The sequence below is a fragment of the Pteropus medius genome, unplaced genomic scaffold (genome assembly GCF_902729225.1).
Source record: "Pteropus medius unplaced genomic scaffold, Ma_sr-lr_union100, whole genome shotgun sequence".
Classification (NCBI taxonomy): Eukaryota; Metazoa; Chordata; class Mammalia; order Chiroptera; family Pteropodidae; genus Pteropus; species Pteropus medius.
In genome coordinates, this window is record NW_024344240.1 from 25,638,952 (window position 1) to 25,662,544 (window position 23,593).

Sequence of the window (23,593 nt, forward strand, 5' to 3'; positions counted from 1 at the left end):
AGTAGAATCCCAGCTATTGGAAATGGAGGTCTAGAATGGGAGAGAAGATGAAAAACGTTTGGGGGAGGGTTCATTAGAAATATGTCTGACGGTCAACTTGCAAGAGGTGGAGTAGTGAATAAAAGATGAGTTCTTGTGAGTTACCATGTTATTTGTGGTTTTGAGAAGTATAATAATGAAAGAAATGAAAAGTAAAGAGGAAGCAGAGTTGAGGAAAGCATGGTGCAGGTTCCTGTTTGATTTTTAAATTGAAGATAAAACATGGACATGAAAGATTGTCCATTGATGTTGCTGACTCTCTGGGAAGATGAAGTGCCTCTGAGGCAGGCCTCTGCCATGGAGTAGAGTTGCTCTTGCTTATGCTAAGTTAAACTTTCGAGGTGCAGGAAAATGTTAGGAGTTCATGTCGAATGTTCCCTCTGTCTTCTGAAGACAGATGAGTATCAGGTGCAAGTTGAGACAGAATGTTCGATGAAGAGAGAATGTTTGGGGCAACAACTATGTATTAATGAAAGAGTTTTCAAGCAGCATTCAGGAGCCAACATGTTCGGGTATTTTCATTATGTAACATGGTTTAGAGTAGCTAAATAACTATGGCGTCACACTTGTAGGAAGGGACAAAATTGTTGTTTCTGTTTACTAAGATTTAAACATTGTCAAGTTGAGAGTGGCCTAAGGAACCTAGAGCACTGATAAAGATGTATTTGATGATGGAAGTTAAATAGGAAAGTGGAAGGAAGGAGGAAACCAGGAAGAGGCAGTAAAAGTGTCCAGAAAGCCAATTTCTCCATCATCTCATTCTGTGAAGGTCCCCTGTGCTTGTGGCTGGCATCTATCTCTAAGACTCCCATCTGCTCACTCGTTTCTTTTACTAGAGGTTTTCACCATTGTCTGCTAATCTAACTCTCAAGCCTAAGTGATAGTCAGTTCTCATATTCTGTCCACTTTTTAACCATTTATCTCCTTTTAACATGTTTCATTGAATATTTAAACAATATATTGGTTATAGAAAGTTGTACCTTAGGAGACAGTGCATTTTACTTCAGACCCTGTCTTTGACTAGCCTGTTACGGTATGACGTCTTCTCACTGCCTTGCAGCAATATTTTCATGACTCTTAAATTGAAGTAACACATGATAGTACATTATAGAGATCTTGTCATTAAGTATATTCTACCTTGAGCCATGGAAAGGAAAAAACTGATTTATAATCTTTTATTTACTTCCGTATATTTGGATTTATCCTTTATCTCTTTTTCAGCTCATGGATGTGTTCTGGCCAAGAGTTAATTACCTAACATTTGATTACCTTTGAAACGCCAATTCTATAATGACTGACTTCTGATCTCCCCAGTTTCCTCTTTCCCCTAGCAGTCATTAGTTTTGGAATGGCCTGTGGTAATTGGTATCTACCCATTGTTCTCAAGTGGCTTTCTAGTTCATCTTGCCTTGCTGGGTCTTCTCCACTATCTTTATTACCTTGACAGTTAACACCTTCTTAAAAGCTCTCTTTCTTATTTTCTCTTGAGTGTCCTGGGCTGAGTTCCAGATGCCTTCATTTACATTTCAGATTGCATGGTAGTCTTACTACAGATGTAAAGACTCTTCATTGCTGCAAGCAAAACCTTAGATTCTAACAGTAAAATTTCTTTTAAGTTTTCTTGGCAGTGGGTTGTTTTTTTTTAATTCTGCCTTTTAGTTTTAGTACAGATAACCATGGTATTGTAGAGATTCTGAATATCTGTTATGGTACCAAATGTACTGGAAAAAAACCTTAATTGTGCCGTGAGTTTTGTGTTTTTTTTAAACAGCAGAAGACATTCAGGCCTTTAAAGTCTTACAGGCAGGGTTTATGACCTATGTTGGTGGGAGCTCAGTCTTATTGCCTCAAAAAGTATTTTAATTGTGACTCCTGGGATAAATATTAGTGAAGGGAAACTGTCTCTGAACTCTCAGATTAGGGCTGCAGTGGTTATTTTTGTTAGGAAACTCTAGACATTGTCATTGCTAAGAAGCTCTTTGTGGTGGCCTCGTGGCAAGTGTTCTGCTGAAGATGGCAAGGGTTCCAGGGAGTCCGGTAAGCTGCCTTTGGGAAGGGGAGTCCTGGGTACTACTTCACCCAGAGATTCTATTTATAATCTTTCAGAGGATTATAAAGCAGTGTTTCTAATTAGCTTCTCATTAAACTCTCTCCTTGATTCTAGCAGGCCTCTTTTTTATCTATAAAGCATTTAAACAACAGCCCCTACCCCATTTGCAACTGACCCCTTTTAAAGAGAAATTACAATACGGAACAGATATTTTTAACGTTCAGTTTTTGGGTGGGGGTTGTTCATTGATTGCTCTTTATATTAAAGAGCAATATTGTTCTTTATATTAAAGTTTAAACTATATTAGACTTCTAAAGTTTAAAGCGCTACCAAAAATGTCTTCAGGTGGTTGAGTCCAGTCCTGTCCTTTAGTGATATTTTCATTAGCACCTACTTTACCTTGGGGTGGTGTACTGCTGAAAATTAAATTAGCACAGGAATTCTAAAACACTCTTGATGCACAACATAGATGGTTTTTTTCAGATGTGTACAATACTTGTTTGTTTGTTCGTTTGTTTTTAATGCCTATAGCACCCAGTTTTCCTAGGTGGTCGCCCATCCCTGCTTAGCTTCTGAGATCGGATGAGATCAGGCGTGTTCAGGGTGGCATGGCCATAGATTAATACATTTTATTTAAAACAATATTGTCGGGAATTCATCAGGTGGCAGCTGCTGAATTATTATACATGATGAAAGAGGAAGGGGCTTGAGAGATGTGAGAAAAAGAGGTTCCCAACTAAGAAGAGGGGTTTTCAAATGACAGGGGAGAGACTGGAGAAAGTGACCAGTAAATAGGTGGAATAAAAAATAGAGGGTAGGGATCAAAACACCAGAAGAAAGGGTCACAGTGGGCAAAAGCTGTCAAACCAATGCCAGTTTAGGTTCTTAATCTTTTTTCTTACTGGGCATTCTGGGACCTTAAAATTGTTTTTTTGTTCTTGTTTTGAGTTTTCCTAATTCTTCAAATCTTATTATTATTTTGGGGGGGGGAATATAATTAATTGTTTCAGGTATATAACATAATGACTTGATATTTGTATATATAGTATGTTTGTATATGTATATTTTTGTACATATATGTATGTGTATATATGTGTGTGTATGTGTAAATGTGTATGTGTACGTATATGTGTATGTATGCTCACCAGAATAAGTCTAACATCATCACTATTACAAGTTTTTTTTCCTTGTGATGGGAACTTCTGATATCTCCTCTCTTAAAAACTTTGAAATATATGGTGTTACTCACTATAGTCACTATATGGTGTTACTCACTATAGTCACCATGCTGTGCATTACATCCCCATGACTTATTTATAAGTTTGGGTTTGTTTTGTTTTTTTTGTTTGTTTTGTTTTTAAGCTTCCTCATATAAGTGAGGTTATACAGTATTTGTCTTTCTCTGACTTATTTCACTTAGCATAATACCTTTAGGGTCCATGTGTTGCAAATGGCAGAATTTCCTTTTTTATGGCTAAGCAATATTTATATGTATACCACATTTTCTTTATTCATTTATCTAGTGTAGGGCACTTAGGTTGCTTTTATGTCTTGGCTATGGTAAATAATGCTGCACCGAATAATGGGATACTGATATCTTTTTGATGAGTGTTTTCATTTACTTCAGGTAAATACCCAGAAGTGGAATTGCTGGATTATATGGTAGTTGTATTTTTAATTTTTTGAGGAACCTCCATACTGTTTTCTGTAGTGGCTGCACCAGTTTATATTCCAACCACATTCTCGCCAGCACATATATCGTGTCTTTTTGATAATAACCATTCTATCAGGTGTGAGGTAATAATACTTCATTTTGACTTTGATTTGCATTTCTCTAATGATTAGTGATGTTGAGTACCTTTTCTTATACCTGTTGGCCATCTGTATGTCTTTGGAAAAATGTCTATTCAGTTCTCCTACCCATTTTGTGATTCAGTTTTTCTCCTGAATTGTGAGATTCAGGATGTTGTTTTTTTAAGATGCTGTAAATTCAAGTAACTCAATTAGTACATCTTATGTACTTAGCATACATATTAGTGTATTTAAACAAACTAATTAAGTAGACATATTGTGTGATTTCTGTATGTGAAATATCCAGAGAGAGTAGATCCATAGAGACAGAGCAGATTGGCAGCTGCCATGCTGGCGGAGGGCAGAATGGAAAGTGGCCACCTAATGGGTACAGGATTTTCTCTTGGTATGCTAAAAATGTTTGCAACTAAACACAGGTGGTGGTTATATGACATTGTGAATGTACTAAATAGCACTGAATTGTACACATTAAAATTGTTATGTGAATTTCACTAAAGTAAAAAAAAAAAACTATGAGGAATCTTTTGCATATTTGTTTAAATGATGTAGAGCCTCTCATTTAGCAGTAATCATTTACATCTGTAATTTTCCTAAGTTTTAAAAGTCCTGTTTCATTGTTACCAATATACTTAAACTGTTTATGGTCCATTTTTAATAAATCATCTTAAAAATCTGCAAATTCTAACCTTTTGGTACTTCAACATAATTTAACTTTAGACTTTTAAAAGGGATCACATAGTGGAGGAAGTAAAAAGTTAATAAAAATTAGATCTTATTAGAACGTGTAATACCAGTTGATTGTCCCGGTTTGTTTGAGAAGGAGTTGTTCTGAGTCCAAAAGAATTTACATGTTTTTATAGAAAACTTGGGAGACTACTTTTAGAAAACTATAGAATACATAGTAATCTCACAATTCAGGACTCAACACTATTTTCATTTTTATGTATTTGTTTTGGGACCTTTCTCTGTGCATTTATTATAAAACTGGGATCATTGAATATTAACTCGTGACCTGTGCTTTTCATTTAATATTGAGAATTTTCATATTTTGTTAAATAGTACTCAAATAAAATTTTTATTGACCACATATTGATGATTATGTAATTTCACCTATTATTAAACATTTAGGATATTTCCAGCTTTTTGCTATTTTTAATAATGTTAACTTTAATCTACTTGTAGAAAAAATTTCGCCTATCTCACTTTTAAGATAAAGTCACAGAAGTGTAATTACTCTGTTCAGGGTTCCTGATACATATATCCAAATTATCTACCAGAAGACTTGTGTCCCAGCAGATTAATAGCATTTATTTTACCACGTCTTCACAAATGTATCACTTTTTATCATCAATAATCTGTAAAGTGAAAGGCTTTTTTTGCTCTTGCTTTTGATTACTGATGTGTTTTATCTACTGTGAACTTTGTATTCGTATCATTTGTTTTGTGTGAGGGGCTACTTTTAATTGATTTGTAAGACATCTTTACATACTAAGAACAATTATATTTGTTATGAAAATATTTATATATTTTTATATTTTAAAGATTTATGTAATTACTTTTTCTTTTTCCTCTCCTTACATTGACTTCTTGAGTAATATGTTTCTCCATGTTTGTTTTCCAGATGACTGTTTGATGACTTAATATTTCTGTTCACGAGTCATTGGCTTTCATTTCTTTAGTCTTCACTAAATGCTGATTCTATTTAATATCCCCTTCTACTGTTTGAATGAAGGAAGAATATTTCATGTTTTCACCTGCTATCCTTTGTCATAGAGGGGCAGAATACACACACACCATCATTACGTATATGTAAATAACTTTTGGTTGTTATATATACACATCTACTTTATCTCTTCTCTTTCATTGTGTCTAACCTATAGAAAGTACTGCAGTTTTCTTTGAATGCAATAATTCTTTCGACAAGGCTTTAGTTTTCCTCTATCTCCTCCTTTTTCCCCTACCCTATGAATCGATATGTTAAAGCTATCTGCGTGGAGTCAATATACAGCTGCAAAGAACAAAGGCATAATGTTTGGTTTGTTAACTGTAGTTCCATCATAACTTCTCAACCGAGTAAGATGTTGCCAAAAAGTTGGAATAAGTAAGGACCTGGAGGGTGGGGGAGGCTAGAGGGGGTGGTACTTATAAATTGCAGAGGTGCTTAACTGGCATTTAGGAGGCCATAGTTACAGGTGTATTTTTCAGAAGAATTGTTGTTGCTTTAATGCCAGGAGCATTCCCATTTCAGAAACAATATCTAACATATCCAACTGCCTGCTCTGATTATAGGATACAGATTTTAGGGAACTTTAGTTCTACTTGGGCTATTGAAGCTCCTTTGAGTACAGTAATATATACAGTAATAATGGTTATTTTTGTTTCATTTTCATCTCTTTCGTTCCAGATTTTACCTTCTAGGTAGCAAATTATTTAGTCAGGCTTATAGAATTTGAATAATTAAAAAGGACTTTGAAAAGGTTTACTATCTAGGCAAGACAGCTTCTAAAATTTGAGTCGAATGAGAATCTAAATTGGTTTTAAGGATTATAAAGAAAATAACATAAAATTTTTATCAGAGCCGTTTCGGTATTTAATGACTTGGGTAAATGGCAGTCTGCATTCACCTTTTTTCTCCCCACAAACCATTTGAGCAATTTTCCCAGTATGAAACTTTTAAAAATTTATCTAACTTAAAGATTCTTAGGTCTTCCTATTAAAAAGATCCTATAAGAAAAGCTTCACATTCCTGATTAAGTTTCAACTTTTATACATTCTCTTGCAGGCAATAGTTATTACTTCTTCAATAACAGTTTAAAAAATAAAAGGTTTTAGCTTTCACATCACAAAAGTCAAGGGCAGAAATTGAAAATAAACAATTTGCAGTTATATCTACAGTGTTCTGGCTACAGAATGGTTCAGAATTAGTTATACTGGAAAATATATAGAGTAAAACTTTCATAAATTATGATAATAGTCCTGTTTCTTTTGTGTACCTTTTCTTAGATTTCTTAGGCAAATTCCCAGTGTATTTAAGGCAAACGGTGGCCCTTTCCACCAAACCCCCAATTTATTCATTACTTTATTAGTAAAGAAAAATATAAAAGTTAAGGGTTTCAAAATGATGCACATTTTTGAAATTGTGAGCCTGTATTCTGTCTAGCAGCTGTCTTTCATCATTTTAGTTTACTTAGATAGGGGTACTTTTTAAGATTTCCCTTATAGCAAATATTAAATCTCCCAACTGCCTCATTTGCTCTGGTTAAATATATTCATAGGATTGGATTATCTTCCAAAGACTACAATTTGTGTAAATCATTGGGCCTGAAACTTTTACCATGTTTTCAAATTTCACTGTTTTAATGTCAGTGTTTACATTTACATTCATACATGTATTCTTTAGATGGTAAAATGAGTTTATAGTTAAGATGTAAATTCCTTAGTTATCTAATATTAAATAGATTGAATCCAGTAAAAATTGAATCTTAACTCAGAGCGAAGAACTGATCTTACATTGTTGTATATTGACTCTGTACACTTATTGGCTCCTCACAGGAGACGCCTGTGCTTACCAGAATAGAAAAACAGAAGCGCAAAGAAGAGGAAGAAGAACGTCAAATTCTTCTCGCGGTGCAGAAGAAGGAGCAAGAGCAGATGCTAAAGGAAGAAAGGAAACGAGAGTTGGAAGAAAAGGTCAAGGCAGTGGAAGGTATGTGGTCTTTCCTACATAGTCAGGAAAGGTACATGTGGTATGGGAATAGCCCTCCTATAGCCAAGGCTACATCAAACTGGATTCTGTCATTATCTAAGGTTTTTCTGACAATTTCTCTCTTATAAATTGTATTCTGTCTTATTTATTCAGCTGGATCCAATCTCATTGCCATTGCATTCCTACTACAACACTTTTATTTGTCATTTTGGATCTTTCAGTCTCTTGCTTATTGTTCTTATCTCTCCTATGTCCCTTGCATAGAATGGAGGGAGGTCTTATTAATGACAACTAATTTCACGAATAATTTTAAACACAAATGAAATTTTCTTAAGAAAATCTTAGAGATTTTTTTCAAGTATGATACAATATAAATCTAGAATATTATAATTAATATTAAGAGGGCAAGTAGTTTTTTCAGGTTTAGGTCCATCCAGGTCCTACTCTTTGTGTAATGGGATTTTTCTTTCATTTGTAGTTATAGCAAAGAATAACTATCTCTGGTTCTTAGGTAGCAGTTATATTTATAAGCCGAACCTAATATGTCCTGTGATAACAGGTCATTTGGCTTGGTTGCATATCAACCAATATTTATTTTCTTTTAAATAAATGTATTGAACTTTTAATTTTTTTCAATAAAATAGCATAACGTGGATTTGATTATTATGCAGTGTTTCAATGAAAAATTTAAGTAAATTTTGGCTATAAAATTTAAAGTACTCTAGTCTTACTCTGTGCATTTTTACTTCCATTCCTGAGCTGTGACTTCTGTTTCTTAATAGGTTAACACTCTTCCTACTTTGATCATTTCTTCATTCTAAAATCCCTTAGCATATTTAATGTGCAGATTTAGCCTGTGCCACATTATGTAACACATCTAAGTTGTAAAATTTTGCTTGTGTTTTATTTCCTATGTTAGATTTAAATTCCTCAACGTAGTAATTATAACTCTTATTCATTTATATTTTTCAGTGGGATTCTGTAATTTTCAGTGGAGTTATTATTGGGTACACTATTGTCAGTTTGACCTTCAATTTATACAGACAGGTCCAAAACTTATTTTTGTGGCTCAGTTTCTGTACCTGTAAGATTAATAATACCTATGTTAGAGATTGTTCTTCAAATCAAAAAATAGTTTTGAGCACCCATTCTGTGCCAGGCACTACTGTAGAAATATAGTATTAAATAAAATAAGTTACTTCTTTTATCTAGTTTACCTTCTAATAGTGGGAAGACAGAGAGTAAACAAATCATAGATAGTGGTAAGTGATCTGAAGAAAAATAAAACTGCTTTAGAGATAAAAAGTGGCATTTAAGTAAGATTGTCAAGAGAGCCCTTTCTGAAAATGTGACATTTAATAATGAAATGAGTGAGGGCGCTGCATGAATATCTGATGGGGAACAGCATTGTAGGCAGAGGGAATAACAAGTGCAATGCACTGAGATTAGGAATATGCAGCAAGAAGGCCAGTATGCCTGGATCAAAAGTGACAAAGCAGGTAGAAGACTGGCAATAAATGAGTTCATAGAGGTAAGCCAGGGGTCATATTGCATAGTGCTGTGCCGACCTTGTTTGTTAGAAGGATTAAATGAAAAAAGGGATAGTCTCTGGCACACAGCAAGCTCACAAATGATAGTTTCCATGGAGGAAATGTGGAGGGAATTTTTACAAGGTATAAAATGGTTATGACAATAAACTTTCCTGACTCCTTGGCAGCTAAGTTTCAGTAAAGGGAAATAATAAGTTATGTGTTGATAGGAGAATTTTAATGTTTAAAACAGCTAACAGAGAAACAAACTTTTTGAGACATTAAATTCTAAGAGGATTTCATTATGTGGGTCTTTTTACCATAATGACTAATATTTGTGAGAGTGAATCAGAACTTTTTTCATATTGTCATTTATTGTCTGTCTATAAAGGAAGCAAACAACTTAGGAACTAATTTTGTTTGGTTATATGCTTCTATGCAGTGCTGGCAGTCAGTCACTAGTATAGGGGTTCCCTGAAATTGCTGACAAAACTAATGTTGTGACATATAAGCACATATTTCAAAGGAGAGGGCTCACAGCTTTTCATTTGTTTAAAGAAATTTGAAAGGAGGGAAATGGATTAAGAAAAGTAGAAAGAATCACAAGGGTGGAAACAACTCAGATATCTGTCAGTAGATGAATGGATAAACATACAATGAATGGTACCACATTTCCATAAGTGTAGTGGTTATCATGTTCGTCTCACAAAAAGTATATACAACGTTTTTATTTAGCCTTAAATGGATGGTTATTTAGCCTTAAAAAGGAATGAAATTCTGATACATACTACAAGCCAAGAGGAGAGAGAAATAAGGAGATACTATTAAATGGGTACACAGTTTCTGTTTGGGATGATAAAAACAATTCTGGAAATGGATAATGGTAATAATGATTGCACAATATTTTGAATGTACCCAGTGCCACTTAATTGTACACTTAAAATAGTTTAAGAGGTTTACGTATTTTTTACTAAATTTTTTTTAAAAGGAAAGGCCAAACATACTGCTATTTATTAGTATTATCTTTGTATAAAAAGGATGTCACAAGACTAGATTATAACAAATATTCATGCTAAGTCAATATGGAAATGGACATTATTGAGACTTTCTTATTCTCAATATGGTTGATACATAATCTAAAACTTCTTGCATCAAATACATGGTGGTTCTTTTTGTAATATATTGTCTGTATGTTATAATATTTTATCTAATATTGTGTAAATACTCTTTTAAAGAATACATCTGAAATCTTAACCAAGGAAGGAAATTTGTCAGGAACTATTTTTAGGGAGACTAAAAACAACAGTAAGTTAGTGGACAGACTATTAGGTTGAATTGCGGTCAATCTAGGGATTCTCTACCTCTCCCCAGGAATGATAACCATACATAAATCTCTGCAAAAGATGAATAGAAAATTAGACTTTGAAAGCACACAAGGAAGCACTACTGTGAACAATAGTTGGTACATGTACTAGACAAGAAATAAATATATTTAGCATTATCAGATATTAAAAAGAATTGTAAACATAAAAAATAACTTTGAAAATAACAGGCAGATTCAAGAGAAACACACAGCGTTCCTAGAAATGTAAAGTATGTTTATTGGAATAACAACTCAATAACTGGATTAAACAACTTAGGTACACATCCCCTGAGATAAAGATGGATGTGATGAAAGAAGTTACTTTTGCTTTAATCATTCAGTGTCTAGTCATGAAAACAAAACTAAAGTCTTTGGTTAAATGGAGTTAGAGAAAAATGTTGAAAGGGAGTTAACACCCTCTAAAGCAAGGAGAACAAAGGGAAGGGATTGGAGTCATCAGAACCTAGAAGTTGAGGAAAGGCTCTGCAGAGTTGGATCCCAGACATTGGAAGATGGGGCATTGCTGGTAGCTCTGAAGGCAGGCATCAAGCCTGGGTCTGAGACTAACAAAAAGAACCTGGTCATCAGAGTCAACTGTGTGTCCTCCGATGAAGATACTGGTATTTATTGCTGGCATGTTACTAAACAGCAACAGCAAGTGAACAAGAAAGAAATCTCTTCTGCTCTCATCTGGCCTCCCACTCTCCCTCTAGTACCTACTTCTGACAGACTATATGGAACCGGCAGAGAATGGAGAAATGATGGATTTGGAACTGATGGAAATAGCTTAATAATGGACTCAGGTGGTGTGTAGCATGAATGATCCAATGTGGATCTACTATAAGTTTTAAAATGAAAGAAACAAAAAAATAGGGCAGAGAAAATAATCAGACATAATAGTTCAGAATTTTCTTGATTAGATGAAAAACAAATTCTCAGATTTAGAAAACAAGATGTAAACTAGATATAAATTACGTGTAGATACATGGTGTACTGAATTTTAGAACATATGGCCGCAGGTATTTAAAATAACCAGCTTGGAAAAGACATTTCCTTGAGAGGATAGCAGACTTGTCAGAAGCAACAATAGGATTCTGGAGAAAATGTGATTGGATTCTTCATTAGTTTCCTCGGGCTACCATAACAAATGACCATAAGTAGGTGTTTTAAAACAGCAGAAATTTATTCACTGACAGTTCTGGAGGCTAGAAACTTGAAATCCAGATGTTGACAAGGTCACACTCTCTGAAGGCTCAGGCAGAATCCTTCCTTGCCTCTTCCAGCTTCTTGTGATGCCTGGCATTCCTTGGGCTGTGGTGATTTCTAAAAACTGAGAAGGGGATTTCCTTAACCAGGATCTGTAAGAAAAAAATCTAAGTAGACATTCTATCTAATGGGGAGACATAAGAACTATTCCCTTTCAAAGTCCAGAAGAAAGCAAAGATTTCCTCTGTCTTTCCTTCTGTTCCACATTGTATTGTTCTGTAAGGATTTCTTCTCTAGAAAGGAAAAAGATGTATGTGTATAAATGTATTGTTTTAAAAAGATAGCACAACCCATAGCAAGGAGAATTTGTAACATTCAGATGGTAGTCTCTAAATATAATTCCCCTCCAGAAGGAACCAAGTCTCTGGAGAAATGACTGATTCCAGTACTTTAGCAGTAAAAATATAAAATGAACTTAGACCCTTAAACAGAAAACATGGAAACATAAAAGACTACTGGAAGTTGTATTTAAAAACACAGAAGCCAACTGTAAGGGACTTTCACTTGCCAAAACGAGACATTTTGAGCGTTGAAAAAATAAAACCTCAATAGATTTAAAAAATATCAAGTAAACAAATGTATAAGTTCATAATGGTAGTATTTTTTTAAAAATCAGCAATCATTTTAGTTAAATGGGATAACTTGGTATTTTAAAAATTGATAAAATAGAAGGAAAGAAGCAGTTTTGTTTTCTTTACAGACGGTATTTCAGAATATGCAAATAATTGCCGAGGAAAATAAGGATTTGTTTAATGAATGTAGCAGGAAAAATAGAATAACAAATGATTAAAAAGTGGGTCTAAGCAAAGCTATTTCTGGGCACTATTAAGCCTTAATGCCATAAAGTAGAGATGTGCTAACTTCTGTAAAGGGCCAGATAGTAAATATTTTAGGCTTGGAGGCCATACAGGGTTGCGCTCTCATAAAACTTCATTATTATGAAAGCAGTCAGCTAGTTGTGCTACATTCTGTAGTTGGCTGTTTTGCAAACCCCTGCCCTAAGGCATCTGTTGCATGCAATGAATTAACTTCTCTCCTGTGCATCCTTAGAGGTACTAGATATATACATTGGAATTATTGAGAAAACAGTCACACAAATAATGTTCTCTGCAGCTTAATTCTGTCTTGGAATTCTGTTAATCTTTAGGTTAAAGACTGAAAGGGAAGGATCAGGTTAACACTGATTTAATTTAACATCACAGGAAGATAACCAGATAATTATGTCTCCTGATATAATGAAAAAGTATACAGCATCACCTGTGAAATAATATTGCTCCCCCTCAAATAATCAAACCTGTTTGTCAGACCAGAGCCTCTAGATAAAACTGCCAGTTTTACAAGAACACATTAACACCACAATAAGGATGCCATCAGCTAAATCCATAATGTGGAAAATTCTATAAAGACAAAATGACGTTTCTCCCGCATATAAATTGGAGGTGGGGGGAGCACTGTTAGAAATTCAACTATATTTAAGAAACGTGTCAACCACGTGCAGTGTATGAACCTTTCTGGATTTGTTTCGAATAAACCAACTTCTAAAAAAAAATATTGAATGTGATAAATCGGACCCTGAGTCAGTGTTTGATAATTAGTCATTTTAAGTTCCTAAAATTTATACAGAAAAGCAGAGGGCCAAGGATAGCTAAGATAATTTCCAAAAACAATATGGTGGGAACACTCATTCTAACAGATAAAATAAAAGTTACAGTGAATGAAAGCATGGTATCGGCATATAGAGTAGATGATGAGAGCAGTTAAATAGAATACCTAGAAACAGACCTTGGGGGAGAATGCAGATTCTTCAGTAATGGTGCCAGTACAAGTGCTTACTGATAGGGGTAAAAAAAATAACATCTCTTGCTTCTCGGATAATAAGTTCTAGATAGACTAAAGGCCAAAACTTTTTTGAAGAAAATACGGGTGACTATCTTCAAGATACTGAAATTTTAAAAAATTTAAGAACAAAGAGTTGAAACTATAAGGGGAAAGAGATTGATGTATTTTACTACATTAATTGTTGAAAAACGTGGCAAAAACACCATAAACAAATTTTTAAATCATCAGGTAGAAAAAGATAACTTTAACACATAATCAACAAGCATTATTTAAAGCACTTCTCCAAATTAGTAAGAAATCCAAAGCCCACGGGGAAAAAAGGCAAAGTGTATAACAGGAAATTCACAGAAGAGGATGCTGAATGGCCAGTAAATTGAAAATGTATTCATTTTTCACTCCAATCAGGAAAATGAAAATGAAATCATCAGAATTCCATGTCATACCTATCAGTTTGGCAGAATGCTAACATTTTATCATACCAAGCAAGGGTGAGGTAACTCATCACTGTTGAAAGCATGGCTTATAACGCTTTGGAAATCACGTTGACGATGCCCGATAAAGTTAACATATATACTCTATCTGGCAGTTCCACTGCTGGGTTTGTATTTTAGAGGACTTTCACACATATGTACAAGAAGACATGTTAAAAGAATGGTCATTATCATGTTTACAAAATGCAAAAAAATGCAGAAACTTTAAAAACTTTAAATGTTAAGCTTTGACAATTTGGTAGATACACGATATTTAGTCATAATTTTCTTTAAGCTAATAGTTCTCTTTTTAAAAAATTTATAAAGTGTATAGCAAAGTGCTTTTGATTAGTTAAAGCAGATATAGATTACTCTAAATTTATAAATGAAAATAATCTAGAAACATAAAAAAATCAAATGGATCTTGACAGGGAAAACAGTTTGCAGAATCATATGCTCATAGCAGTGCAGAATCATATGCTCATAACAGTGGAAAACACAGGACCTATCCCTTAGGAAAAGAAAACAAGGTCTCTCCTAGCTTCTCCCTTCGTTGTGTCTTACCTGTTCTTCATCTCCCTGCCTTTTATCTTTACTCCTGAACTTCCTGTTCCCTACTGGCAATGAGTGCCCCATCAGGTTAGTAGTAGAATGGCAAGTGTGTGTAATGGGTGTGGCTGTGAGCCAGAAAAAAATCATCCCTGCCTTCCAGCTCCATTCCAGTTCCAGCTGGCATCTTTGCCTTGTTCCCAGCCAGACTTATTACTGCCACTGGCTTGGTAGGGGCCAGCTGCTAGTGTAGGGGTGGGATGGAGAGCAAAGACAATTGATGTGCATGGATGCTTTTATAAATCCTGAACCTTGAGAGCTTGGATATGCATATAAAGTCCTGTATGTTTAGATTGAGAGGCTGGTCCTAAAAATGTGTGTTGCTTTTTTGAAAGAGAAGGAAGGAAAGGCCTCCAGTAGTCAAAAAAGGATAATCCTCATTTAATCTTATATTTTTTCTTTTTTCTTCTAATTCCATTTTTCTTCAGCCTTGCTCTTTCTCTCCCCCGATCCTAATGCCTACCCTACTGCCTTCATCCCCCAAGTTGAACTCAGTATGACTGAGAGGAAACAATCCCACTCGTTTTTACGAGTTTCATAAAGCATTCATCTATAGGAATTATCCTAATTACCAGAAAAGAGGCTCGCAAAGGAAGCACAAGTAATTTCATGATACTACTTTGATTTCTCTCACAATTACAATTGCTAAGGAGATTTACTCAACGTCTAGTTAAGTAGAGAGTACTTAACTCACTTGTACTGTAATCCTTTGTGTTAATTGTAGATCGAGCCAAGAGGAGAAAGCTCAGGGAAGAAAGGGCATGGCTGCTGGCTCAAGGGAAGGAGCTCCCCCCAGAACTTTCCCATCTGGACCCTAATTCCCCCATAAGGGAAGAAAAAAAGACTAAAGACCTGTGAGTATTTAATAATACAGTAGCAACCTGTAACATTTATTAAGCATTCGGGCATTGTGCTAATAGTACTAATTGTGCTAATAGTACTTTCCTCATTTAATTCTTAAAACAACCCTGTATGGTAGCTAATAGTGTTCATGAGCTTCTTGTTCTACTCTATGCTCTTTGGGATTGTTATTCTTTATATCACAAAAATAGACATTGGAATGAAATAAAACCTGGAAAAGAATGCACTATTAAATAACCATTATAGGGTCATAAATTAAGTTCTGGATCATCTAAGCTACCACCATCATTTTATAGATGAGAAAAGTGGTATTCCCTTTTTTGCCGAAATGTGCTCTCATTTTAATAATTTTCTGAAGTGTTATCAGTGTTACAAATGTATCCTTTAAAAAATTATTGGGACTGTTCTAAAACTGGGTGTAATCAGCCGTGTCTATGTTTGAATTAAGAGAGCTAAAGAGAAAGGTGGTCAAAGTTATTATTAATTTCTTATGTTGTTATTTACAGCTTTGAGTTGGATGATGATTTCACTGCCATGTATAAAGGTCAGTTCCCATTCTCAACTGTCGTGTTTCTGGTAAAAGTACTTCTATGTGAGTGTGTTAAGCTCTCCTCTTCGGCTCTCAGTTCTAGATGTGGTAAAGGCTCACAAGGATTCCTGGCCCTTTTTGGAACCTGTGGATGAATCGTATGCCCCAAACTATTACCAGATTATTAAGGTAGTTATACCTACTATGCAGTTAAACCTACCAGAGTGTATTTTGCTCTCTTGCTTTTTGTTGTTTTTTGTTTTAAGTTCATCCATTGTTCCTTGAGAGTCAGAATTGCTGGTTATATACCAGGCTTTTGAGCAGCTCGTAACAGCATGATTCCTTTGCCTCATAATGACTATGAGACATTTGCTCTAGCATATCATGATTCAATGAATCCTGTTTTAGGTTCCTATGGATATTTCAAGCATGGAGAAGAAACTGAATGGAGGTTTATACTGTACCAAGGAGGAATTTGTAAATGACATGAAGACTATGTTCAGGAATTGTCGAAAATATAATGGAGAAAGTAGTGGTACGTGGGAAGGGGTTGTTGTGCGTGCACATGGGCTGTACCATTAGAACCAAGAGTAAAATACCTTCTGTTTTTAGAAATATACACTCTATTGATTCAGACTTTTCTTTAGGACTATAAAAAGAATGTGTATTAAAAGCCATGGGATTGGCCATTCTAACCACTTATACAGTATGTGCCAGGACTCTCTCCTGTATCCCACACAACAGGAAAGTGCAGCTTGTGGCATACTGCTCAGTTTATTTCTCATCCATTAGACCAGTCTGGGTCCAGTTTGTGCTGTGCCTCCTTAATACAGACAGTTAACCACAGATGAAACTGAATCTAGATGGAGCTGATTCTTAAATCATCTTGAGAAGTATATACCAGAGTAGCTCTCTATAACAAAGTATATGTGGCTCCAGATAGAGAAACTTGGAGCTATTTGTGTGTGAACTCTGAATGCCTTAGTTTAAAACCTAAGCAGATTCAGTGGTTATATTGAATATTTTGAAGCTTAATTAAATTTTTACTGATTTAGGGTAATGGTCCTAGAGTCACTGTCCCTGCCATACAGCCTGGAAACCTTTTAGGACAGAAGCCATGTCTTCATCTTGTGTACATAGCTCTGCAACATAATATGCACTCAAGTTGAATTAAGCTCAAGAGTTTACCCCGATAGCATCTTTTGTTTAGTAGTAGTATAATTGTCTTTTGATGCCTGTAAAAGCTATACATGGAGGTCAATCCTTGTATCTTCCTATAGAGTATACCAAGATGTCAGATAATTTAGAGAGATGTTTCCATCGGGCGATGATGAAGCATTTTCCTGGTGAAGATGGAGACACAGATGAAGAATTTTGGATCAGAGAGGATGAAAAGCGGGAGAAGAGACGGAGTCGGACTGGGCGAAGTGGTGGAAGCCATGTCTGGACCCGGTCTAGGGACTCTGAAGGACCCAGCAGGAAACAGCAGCCCGTGGAGAATGGAGGAAAGTCATTGCCACCTGCACGCCGAGCTTCCTCTTCTGGGGATGATCAGAGCAGCAGCTCCATGCAACTCCCTCGGGAGGTGGGCTCCTCAAATGGCCGAGGCCTTCCTCGTCCCCTGCATTATGGTGGGATGCCTAACCAGGCACCCCTTTTAAACCAGATGGTAAGGGATAGCTGAAATTCTGCTGAGGTTTCCCCTAGTTGGTGAATTCAAAGGAAAGTAAAGCCTTCAATTGGTTCCTCTTCCATAATAATTGCACTGTGTGTAGATGATTTTTTTTTCTCCCTTCATCTGTCCTTCCTTTATTCTTCCTTTATTTTAAATCCTCCTTTCTCTTAGTCATTTGAACCGCACATTCTCGATGTGGGCAAAAATTGGGATTAAAAAAATCTCAAGTCTTTTTATGTATAAAGCACAGAGGTACCTACAATACGTAAGATATACAACGTATTTGTGGTTTTAAATTTTCATGGTGGGGGGCAATGAAGGGAAAAAATTGGCTAAAAAGGCTCTTGGTGATAAGAGAGCAATAATGAGAGGTAAACACCAGTTTGTCTCTCCTGGAGAAGGAGATTGCTTTGGGCTCGGAAGTCAGTCCTGATCCAGGTGAGCCCCTGTGCTAGCAGTCTTCCTTTTTTTGGCACTCTTTGCTGAGTGTTAGTGGTCTATGTTATGTTCATCTTCAGGAAAGTCCTCATTTTCATTCTTTTTTTTCCCTCCTCCTCCTTGTCTTTACTCAATACCCTACAGAGGCCGACAGTACCAGGAACTTTTGGCCCCCTTCGAGGATCAGATCCTGCCAACTTATATGTCTCCTCTAGAGTCCCAGAACCACACCCCGGAGATCCTGTACAGCAGCATCAGCCTTTTGCCATGCAGGTAAGCAGCCTACTCAGAATGTGGAGGTACAAAGGGTTGCACAGGTAAATTTCAGCAGTACAGTCTATTCCCAGGTTAAATTTCATTCATCATCTCCTATTCTGTAGAGTCTGTTACTTAGATGAAAGACATAACAAGGTAAACCTTATGCTTTGGCTTTAATGAATGCTGCTGTCTTTTCTTGTTGCCAGGCTCCAGCTGGAATTAACAGCCACCGAGGACCCAGGCTAGGCACACCCGAAGAGAAGCAAGTGCGTGGGGGGCTGATGCACCTTTCTAACATGGGCTCACATCCTGGATCCTTGCCTCTTGGGCAGATAAGTGGCCCCAGTCAGGATGGAAATATGTATCCACCAACTCAGTTCCAACCAGGATTTATTCCTCCCAGGCACGGAGGGGTTCCGGCCCGGTCCCCAGACTTCCCTGGAAGCTCAGAAATTCCTCCCAGCCACATGTACCGATCATACAAATACCTGAATCGAGTACACCCTGCTGTCTGGAATGGAAACCATGGTGCTGCAAACCCAGGACCCTTAGGGCCAGATGAGAAGCCCCCTATGGGGCCAGGGCCTTCTCAGACTCGTACTCTTGGTCACATGATGGATTCCCGAGTGATGAGACCACCTCTTCCTCCAAACCAGTGGACTGAACAGTCAAGCTTTCTACCTCATGGAGTTCCTTCTTCAGGGTATATGCGAACACCCTGTAAATCTGGTGGACATCGGTTACAGCCACCTCTAGCACCAAGTCCTCTATTTGGAGCACCGTCCCAGGTTCTGCGAGGGGTGCAAGGAGGGGACTCCATGATGGACAGCCCAGAGATGATCGCCATGCAGCAGCTCTCCTCCCGCGTTTGCCCGCCAGGTGTGCCTTACCACCCCCAACAGCCTACTCCTCCCCATTTACCTGGCCCTTTTCCACAGGTAGCTCACTCGACATCAGCAAGTGTACCAGCTCCCAAGCCTGCCTTGGGGAACCCTGGGAGGACACAGGATAACAGTGAAACACAAGAGCCTGAGAATGACCGAGGTAATTTATACTGTTACTTTTATATGACTTCTAGCCCTTGAAGCTTCATTGCTGAATAATCTTTTTACACAAGCCAAATGTAAACTGATTTCTAGCCTCTTTCTTGAACTACTCAGGGGTGGTCCAAGCATGGTGATGTTTTTGGTCCAAAGATCCAGAAGGATTTCTGGTGACAGTAATTGCCACACAGATGTAGAACTATGCCAGGCACTCTTTTTTGAGGCTCTTACATATATTAACTCATTTAATTCTTGGAACAAGCCTTTGAGGTAGCTACTATTATTAGCCTTGTTTTTACAGATGGAAAATACAAGACACAAAAATATTAGATTATTTGCCCTTATCTACCTAGTAAATGGTGGAATTGAGGTTTGAACCCAGACAGACTGGATCCGGCATCCCTGTTGTTAACCACTGTATCATCAAACTGCCTTTAAAATTTCCTACCTTGCAAGTTGTAAGTTTAGAGTATATCACCTGAAGTCTGATCATTTCTATCTTTTTATTCCTTGGATATATATCAGTATCTACTAAGAATGAAGAACAGTGAGATCTAGCAAATCTTTAAGGAATTTCTTAGAAATACCATTCAAGAGAGTAAACCTGAATCTGGAAGAAAAGATGAGAAGAATCATCTATGTGTAATTAGTGCTTATTTCTAGGATAGATGCCTGGCATGTATTGGATGTAATTTTCTTCAGCACATGACTAAAGAATAGAGACTGGACTTTTATAAAATAGGATGAAGGTTTCATATAAAGTTGGCAGTACGTCTAGAACTCAAGCTGACTTTTTAGTGTTTCTTTGGAGGAAAGGCCTACTTTATGAACATCGGCTCTAGCAGTGGAGTTCCACTGATGACACCTTGGAAAAGGCGATTTGTTAGTTGCCGTGTTTTATGTTGAATGAATGATAAAAAGTGCAGATTTTAATTTTCATTGTCAACTCGCACCTTTGATCTTTATAGCCAATTATAGTTTATCAGTAGCCTGGGATCCTAGTAGAGTAGATCTTTAAAAGTTGTTGTGAATCCTTAATCTTGTCCTTAAGATCTATTACCAAAATTATATTTTGACCACACCTGGACAATTACTCTGTCCTACTAGAAAGAATATAATAATAAGACTGAGGTTATAATTCAGCATTTGAGTCTAGTAATTTAATTTCATTGGATTTATTAAATTTCTCTAATAGGTAAAAGATGGTTTTTGAGTTTTATGTTCTAGGCATCTTGTTTTCAAGACATTCAGACAAGATGAATGTTTTCATTCAACAAATATCTGTTTCCCATTTTGGGCAGTTATTGAGGGTGTGCTGTGGGACAAAACAAAGTCCCTGCTTCTGTGGAGCTTATGTTGTAATGGGGCACAAGTCAGGGAACCGGCCTTCCTATACCCATCATGCCCTGGTCTCCTCATTGTGTCAAGTTTTAGAGCCTCCCAGCCTGGTCTGCAATCCTAGTGACAACCATACCTTCCTGCCATACTCCACATGCATCTGCTTATAGTCTGTGAGCCATGAATCATTTCACACCCTCTCACTAACTGAAAGTGACAACACAGGAAGAGGGAGGCAAAGATATCTCCATTCTTTGGCAAACCTTATGAGTAGCTATAGAGGTACTAGGTTTTACCTCTTGGTCTATGAAAGTAAGTGTACAAGGGCCTTGACATCTTGACCGCTTTCAGGGACCCTCAAATTTTCTAGCCAAGGCATAAATGACCACACATCTACCTTAACCCTGACTCCCCTTATCTGGGAGCTTATTATGTTCTTTTCATTGCCACCTCCATCAGTATTGTCATTTCACCTACTAAATTGTTACTTTGTTCTCCATTTTTCTTGCAGCAGATCCCTTGCCTGGGCTTGAGGAGAAGCCACCAAGCGTTGGTGCTTCAGAGGGGGTGTACCTCAAACAACTACCTCACCCTACGCCTCCCCTGCAGACCAACTGTACCAGGCAGAGCTCGCCACAAGAAAGAGAAGCAGAGCATACAGAGCTCAAAAGTGACTCCTCAGCATCTGGTGACAACTGTCAGGCAATACAGGGCAAGAATACCTGGCCCTCGGAGAGCAGCTACACCAGCCCAGCAGCCCAGGGATGTATGAGGGACCTCTCCACTCTGGCAAATAGAGGGGCTCTCCCGGAAAATGGTGTGATTATGGAAACACCCACTTGTGGATCAGAAGGGAAGGGCCTTGGTGGTAGTGGTTCAGAAAAGCTGCTCTGCCCCAGAGGCAAAACACTGCAGGAAACAATGACATGTACAGGACAGACCCCAGCTATGCCTCCCAATCCTGACCCTAATTTGATGGGAGGCACTGTCAGCCAGTTTTCTCCCTTGTACATGCCTAGCCTGGAATACCCAAATTCAGCTACACATTACCACATCAACCCAGGCCTGCAAGGTTTGGGTCCTGTGATGGGAGGTAAACCCTCAGTATCACATCCTCAGCATTTTTCCCCTAGGAGCTTTCATTCTAACAACCCTCATTCTGGAGTCTTTCCCCGGTATCGCCCTCACCAAGGCATGAGGTATTCCTACCAGCCACCACCTCAGCCTTCCTACCATCACTATCAGCGAACTCCTTATTACACATGTCCACAGGGCTTTTCTGACTGGCAGAGACATCTCCATCCCCCAGGAAGCCCAGGTGGGCCCCCACCTAGTCAGCCTACTCCTCCAAGGCCCCTCTTCTCAGATAAGAATGCTGTGGCTAATCTACAAGGCTGTGAGACACTGCATGCTGCCTTAACTTCCCCAACCCGAATGGACGCGGTGGCCGCTAAGGTCGTCTCAGATGACGGGCAAAATCCTGGTCCAGAGGAAGAGAACCTGGATGAATCTATGGAGAGGCCAGAGAGTCCCAAAGAATTTTTAGACCTGGACAACCATAATGCAGCCACCAAGCAACAGAGTTCATTGACAGCCAACGAGTATCTCTATGGAACTCCTCCTCCTCTGAGTTCAGGGGTGGGGTTTGGTTCATCTGCTTTCCCACCTCATGGTGTGATGCTACAAACAGGGCCTCCTTATACACCTCAGCAGCCAGCCAGTCATTTCCAGCCCAGGGCATATTCTTCCCCTGTGGCTGCTCACCCACCTCACCATCCAGTGGCTGCCCAGCCCAACGGCCTCTCTCAGGAGGGCCCCATCTACCGCTGCCAGGAAGAGGGCCTGGGCCACTTTCAGGCTGTAATGATGGAACAAATTGGCACTGGAAGTGGAATAAGGGGATCTTTCCAGGAAATATACAGACCATCAGGGTAAGATTGCATTAATTTTTTTTCCCTGGGGGAAAAAAAATAGATGTTAGTTTTAAGAAGAAAAATGTCCTCAGGAATAAAGATAAACTTTAGTGGTCTAGGACCAAGAAAAGCCTGTGAATCAATATTGGAGACTTAATGGAAATGTATTTAGCCTTGGAGTCTGATTTTTATCTTTGGCATTTTTCCACCCCCTCTGGTATTGCCCTCACCAAGGCAAATGGAAATTGTCATTTAAACGACTTTAATTAGCTTTTGGTATTGGAAACACTATAGCCACCATTTGTGGGATGGTGGCAGAGGCTTCAGCATTTCTGCTGAGGGCAAAGTAAAATAGGTCCCTCAAACCCTGGGGGCATAGGAGATTATATTCAGGTTTTGTTCCTCATCAAATTATGAAGCCTAATCATAAAACTAATACCATCAGTGTGTCCCCCTCCCCAGTGCCAGTCTAAGGAGACCCTACCTCCAAACACTCCCCCCATCTAACATTGTCATATTTGTTTTCTACCTCTGTAAATGCTTGTTTTATTTCTTTTCTTTGCCTTTTTTCCTTACCATTGGAAAGTAAATTGTAGATTGTGACCCTTACACCTGAATACTACAGCATGCATCTCCTAAGAATAAGGACATTCTCCAAACATTTTATCACACCCAAGCAAATAATATTAATAGTATCTAACAGAGTCCTAATTTCTCTGTTTGTCCCCAAAATGTCTTTTATAGCTATATTCTTTGTTTTATTTTGTTGTGGTTTTTTTTTGTTTTTTTGTTTGTTTGTTTGTTTGTTTGTTTTTTTGCCTCATCCAGGATCCAGTTATGGTTCATGTAGTTATA

The 23,593-nt window shown here is 37.5% G+C and overlaps 1 protein-coding gene across 4 annotated transcripts in view; it reads left to right on the plus strand.

Moving 5' to 3' along the window:
* Positions 1 to 23,593, plus strand: part of CECR2 (CECR2 histone acetyl-lysine reader) — a 133,686-nt gene that overhangs the window by 103,807 nt on the left and 6,286 nt on the right. For 2 of the 4 annotated variants that reach the window (XM_039869232.1, XM_039869234.1), the window contains 9 exons: positions 7,454 to 7,607; positions 15,408 to 15,537; positions 16,051 to 16,088; positions 16,171 to 16,262; positions 16,482 to 16,608; positions 17,354 to 17,742; positions 18,331 to 18,459; positions 18,651 to 19,488; positions 21,337 to 22,756. In XM_039869232.1, coding sequence (XP_039725166.1) covers positions 7,454 to 7,607; positions 15,408 to 15,537; positions 16,051 to 16,088; positions 16,171 to 16,262; positions 16,482 to 16,608; positions 17,354 to 17,742; positions 18,331 to 18,459; positions 18,651 to 19,488; positions 21,337 to 22,756 — 3,317 coding nt within the window. The remainder of the gene's footprint in view (positions 1 to 7,453; positions 7,608 to 15,407; positions 15,538 to 16,050; positions 16,089 to 16,170; positions 16,263 to 16,481; positions 16,609 to 17,353; positions 17,743 to 18,330; positions 18,460 to 18,650; positions 19,489 to 21,336; positions 22,757 to 23,593) is intronic. The other 2 variants (XM_039869233.1, XM_039869235.1) reach the window with 2 other exon arrangements.